The sequence below is a fragment of the Acomys minous genome (genome assembly GCF_964271855.1).
Source record: "Acomys minous genome assembly, chromosome: 10".
Classification (NCBI taxonomy): domain Eukaryota; kingdom Metazoa; phylum Chordata; class Mammalia; order Rodentia; family Muridae; genus Acomys; species Acomys minous.
The window spans coordinates 120,131,346-120,136,519 of NC_140491.1; the positions used below are offsets into that span (position 1 = coordinate 120,131,346).

Below are 5,174 nucleotides of genomic sequence, written 5' to 3' on the forward strand. Positions count from 1 at the left end.
ATGTTTATACTCCTGGGTTTCACAGACGACTTGGAACTGCAGGTCTTCCTTTTTTTACTGTTTCTTGCTATCTATCTTTTCACTCTGATAGGAAACTTTGGACTGGTTGTTTTGGTCATTGGGGATTCTCGGCTACACAACCCCATGTACTATTTCCTTAGTGTTCTGTCTTTCTTGGATGCCTGTTACTCTACAGTTGTTACCCCCAAAATGTTGGTCGACTTTCTGGAAGAAAATAAGTCCATCTCATTCCTTGGATGTGCAACACAAATGCTTCTCTTTGTTAGCTTAGGGACCGCAGAATGCTTTCTGTTGGCAGCAATGGCATATGACCGCTATGTAGCTATCTATAGCCCACTTCTGTATGCACTGACCATGTCACCCAGAGTCTATGTGACACTCATTGTCGCTTCCTATGCTGGTGGGATTGTGCATGGTGCTATACACACAGCGGCTACTTTCAGCCTGTCCTTCTGTGGGTCCAATGAAATTAGGCACATCTTCTGTGACATCCCTCCATTGCTTGCTCTTTCTTGCTCTGACACCCACACAAATGAGCTCCTGCTCCTGTATTTGGTGGGGTTGATTGAAATTGTCACCATCCTGATTGTTCTGGTCTCCTATGGATTCATCCTCTTTGCCATTCTCAACATGCACTCTGCTGAGGGAAGGAGAAAGGTGTTTTCTACATGTGGCTTTCACCTCACTGGAGTGTCTATTTACCACAGCACAATCCTCTTCAGTTACATGAGGCCAAGCTCCAGCTACGCTTCAAACCATGACATGGTAGCATCAATATTTTACACCATTGTGATACCTATGCTGAATCCCATCATCTACAGTCTGAGGAACAAAGATGTAAAAGAGGCAATGAAGAAATTGTGGAGAAAATTTGGTTCATAATTAATGGACACTTTTAAAATCTAACAAAACGAAGTTAAGTTGTGAATCCAAATTTACATAACATGTACATGGTTGCAAATTACAAACGTGCCATTATTAAATTATAGTATCTTATATATTAGAAATTATTTTAAAAGCATTAATCATCTTAGATCAGTAACTAATTCTTTATCTTATATAGCAATGGGTTGATGAAGCTTATAATAAATATTTGCATGTCCATATTGGTTTTGGTCACAATTTTATGAGTGACTTTTTCTTCTCCTAGGTAGAGGCTGTGTACGTAGGAGCTGAAATGATTCTCATGTAACTCATGCTAAACAGTTAGTGTGCACAATGTAACTTAGACACCATTCTATAATCCTTATGGAAGAACTCTCAAAGGATATTTTCTCACAGAAAAGTTCTAACAGAGTAACATCCACCCAAACTCTGAACATGATGTTTTTGTGTGTGTTTCTCTGTTTATCTTTGCATCTATTTTTTTCTGCTAAAAAATTCTTTCCTCAACAAGCACACTAGTTGATTGGACCCATTCGTCCCTACTTCACCACAGTGATAATATGTGTGATGATTCTCATTACTGGTACTCCTAGTTTGGAAAAACACATGACATTTAAACTAGGAAAGAAACATCTGTTTACATATAAATAAATGTATATACACACATAAGTACACTTACACATATGTATATATGTGTATATATGAGTCTGTATATATATATGTATGCATACATATGCATATGTATGTATGTATATTTATGCCCATGTATGAATATAGGTTTCCCTGAGAGCTGAAACCATAGACTAATACCAAGAACATCTATGAACTAGATCCTTTCTCAGTTAGAAGCTTTGTTTTTATTATCTCTGTGTCTATGATACATGACCATATATTGTCATTCCAGATAATGAGTGTCCATGTAAAAAAAAGAAGACAGAGAATGAAGAAAAAATACTATACTGTTACAGCCACCTAATTATTGATTTTTCTACTTATTATAGTTTTATTCTAATACTTGTCTACTTGCATAGCAAGAAAAAATTTACAGTTTTCCAATACTTCCCTCTTTTACCCCTAGGCTTATTTTATACTTTGAAATAAATAGAATAATCTTACTACAACATTATAACTAAACAAAGTCTTACTTTTGAAATCACATGTCACATTTGTTCATTGTGAGTGTGTGCTTACATGTTCACAGGTGGAAGTCAGAGGACAGACCCAGATGCAGTCGATTCTTCTCTTCCACTATTGCTATAAACACAATTTTCTGGCTTGCAATCTGTCTCACTTCACTTCGGTAATGCTATGAGACCCTTGGACTTGGGAATGTTTCGTAGTTGCACCAATTAGGACTCCACATTTCCCTATTTTTATTATGTATTGGTTTTGGTGGTGGTCTCTATCGGTTGCAAGGAGAAGCTTCTGCAGCAGCTGTAGCTTCATTGGCACCGAGTAGTTAACCATGATTCCAGTGTGAGCTGTGGTTCACCTCTTGTTGAGTGGGTATTAACTCCAATTAGAAGGCTGTTTGTTACCACCATGACACTTTCCCTAGGCTTAAAGGGAAGCTGCTCCTCTCTAAGAAGCTGTGACTTTTATATAGCTATATTTTGTGTTGCTTCCATACATTCTTTCTCTACCTAAGGGGTCTTTCTTCTAACAGATTGCATGTTCTGAAGGGAATAGGACATCAGCTTCCTGTGTGGTTGACCACTGCTCCTCTTCTTATATTATATCTAATAACACGAATGGACTTATTTTTTCACCTGTTCAAATAAGAAAATGGACACCATTCATGTTTAGATGTCAAGCACACTTAGATAACTTATACTTTTAGAAGTCATTGGAGCATGAGCCTAGAAATAGATTGAAATTTAAAAATTATTGTGAATCAGTCTCATTGACTGCCAGCTCATGTCACAGGGACCTTTTCCATCACAACACATTTCAGCAGTTCCATGCAGTAGAGTTCATCAACTTCGATGGACATGGATATATTCTTTCTTTATGATTTTTTAAACTGAGTATGAATATTTTATTTATAAAAACACTCAAAATAAATCAAAGTCCCAAGTTCAATCCATATTTTATTACATGTTTCTTTTTAATCTCTATGGTCATATTTTATCCCCATATGTCATTTGGGGATGTATATGAAAGGATGACTCTATTTTTATCTTGTGTCTGCCACTCAAGGATATGATCTGAAGATGTTTCTCACCATCTTTTTTTTTCCCCTGTGAGTTCAGGAACCAATTGATGATCTGGGGATCACCTTAAGGCATACATGATTTTATGTAGCACATGCCCCAGATGTCAAGTCAGTGAGCTTTTCCTGCTGCTCCACTCTGGTTATATACAAATTAACCAGTATTTTTAAAGTATTGTCCACTACAGGTCTACTGACCAGTGTTTGATTACGATGACAGTGTAAGTGTTTGCGTTCCCACACCTTACCACAAACTATTAGTACTCACTTTAGTGAATTACGATTTGCTGTTTTAAGATAATTGCTTCCAAAAACCTCAAACCAGCTACAAAAAAATTGTGCTTAGTACTCTGTCATACTTCCATTTTCAGTAATATGATCTGTACTAGTCAAGGTTCTTTATAATTTGTGGCTGGGTATTAAGGCAGGTGGATAGATTGTCTGGCTTGTGCTGTTGACATATAATCTATAAAGGGAATAATGTATATCTAAGTATCCAAACACATACATATATATGTACATTTATGTATATATGTAAATATATACACATTTTTATATGTTCTAGGGTTACTTAAGTAGGAATGACAGTGGAAGAGGGGAACAAATACAGGCAAAGTATAATTACATTATATATATAAGTATATATATGAAAAAGTAATTATAAAAGCAAACATTCTGTATTTCAACTTTAAAATGTTAGTTAAAACTAAATGTATGTTTCAGTAATGTAAAAAAGAGCATGAACATTGAAAACATAATGCCAAGAAAAAGCAATTGAATATAAAAACCAAGGGATTTGAAGAATATTAACTATCTAAGTAAATTGTTAGCTATTTTACATCTCTAAATTAGACTTATAAAGTGTTAAGTTTATATTATAAATCATCTCACCAAGGGCATATTTACATAAAAGCAATATGACCCAGGCATTACTCTAAAGTCCATTTAGTAGATTATATAACTGGTGAAATGTCATTTAGAATGCATGAGAGGAAACTTAGCTAAGTGAATAAATGCATATAAAAATGAAAGAACATAAATGCAAATGGGAAATTGTTATGTTCGTAATGGTTATAATAAGATCCTTGTTCATGAGGGATACGCATCAGAGAAGTCACATGATGAGTGTCCCAACCGAACGGAAACAAATGCAAATTAAAAAGAAAGAAAGAAAGAAAGAAAGAAAGAAAGAAAGAAACGAGAGCGAACCTGGAAAGGGAAGCATGGGGGTTAACTGCAATCATCTCTCCTTCTGCTCCTCCGAATCCAGTCCTGAGCCTGGTCTCCAGGTCTGTAGCTAATCAGCTGTTGGAGACTCCTCCCTCCCCCATCTCTAGTGGATATTTTCTCCTCCTGACCTTCTTCACTCCTGAGTCTTGGAAATGCCCCTTCCCCCTGCCAGTGATTCTGCCAAGAATAACAAAAACAAAAACAAAACCCAACAGCTGCAGTGTACTTTTCCACTAGCACAGTGCACCTGCCCCAAGAATCCCATAAAAGTCAATTCCCTTGATCAAGGCCCCTGATTTCTCTCATTCATTGACAGATTTCACCATGAATTTCTCCCCAGTAAATCTCTTGTGTTGCTTTTGTGTGTGGTGTTACTTTATGGTGTTCCTTAGTCCAAAATACCAATATGTCTTTTTACTAGAAAAAAGAAAAAAAACCAACCAAACAAAAAGCCCTGAAATTGGATCATTACTTATAGAAGCACTCCTAGTACCTGTGTTTCCCCCGCAGGGTCTGAGCCACACTTGGACACTATTATCATCTTTACTTGCCAACAACAGGCTTACCTGAGTGCATGAATTCCATCAGTAATTAAGCTAAGTTTCCCTTCATTAACTGTAAGCACCCTCCTGAGTCTGAAAAAATGACCCCTAAGTTCCAAGCACCTTCTGGTATTCTTGGGGGTGGAGGTATCCCAAGCCATAGATCCATAAGGCTACCTCTGGCCTTCTTTACTGACCCCATCTACCTCACCCTCATAGTTGCAATCCTGCAGCTTCCTTAGGACCTTCTGGAAACCCCTACTGAAACCACTTTCTCCTCATCT

The 5,174-nt window shown here is 36.9% G+C and overlaps 1 protein-coding gene across 1 annotated transcript; it reads left to right on the top strand.

Moving 5' to 3' along the window:
• LOC311606873 (olfactory receptor 5T3-like) lies at nucleotides 1-903 on the top strand (the record flags this gene model as incomplete). Its single annotated transcript, XM_084798277.1, has 1 exon — nucleotides 1-903. One exon carries the CDS (start codon nucleotides 1-3, stop codon nucleotides 901-903), a length of 903 nt encoding a protein of 300 aa, XP_084654403.1.
• Between the last annotated feature and the right edge of the window lie 4,271 nt (nucleotides 904-5,174).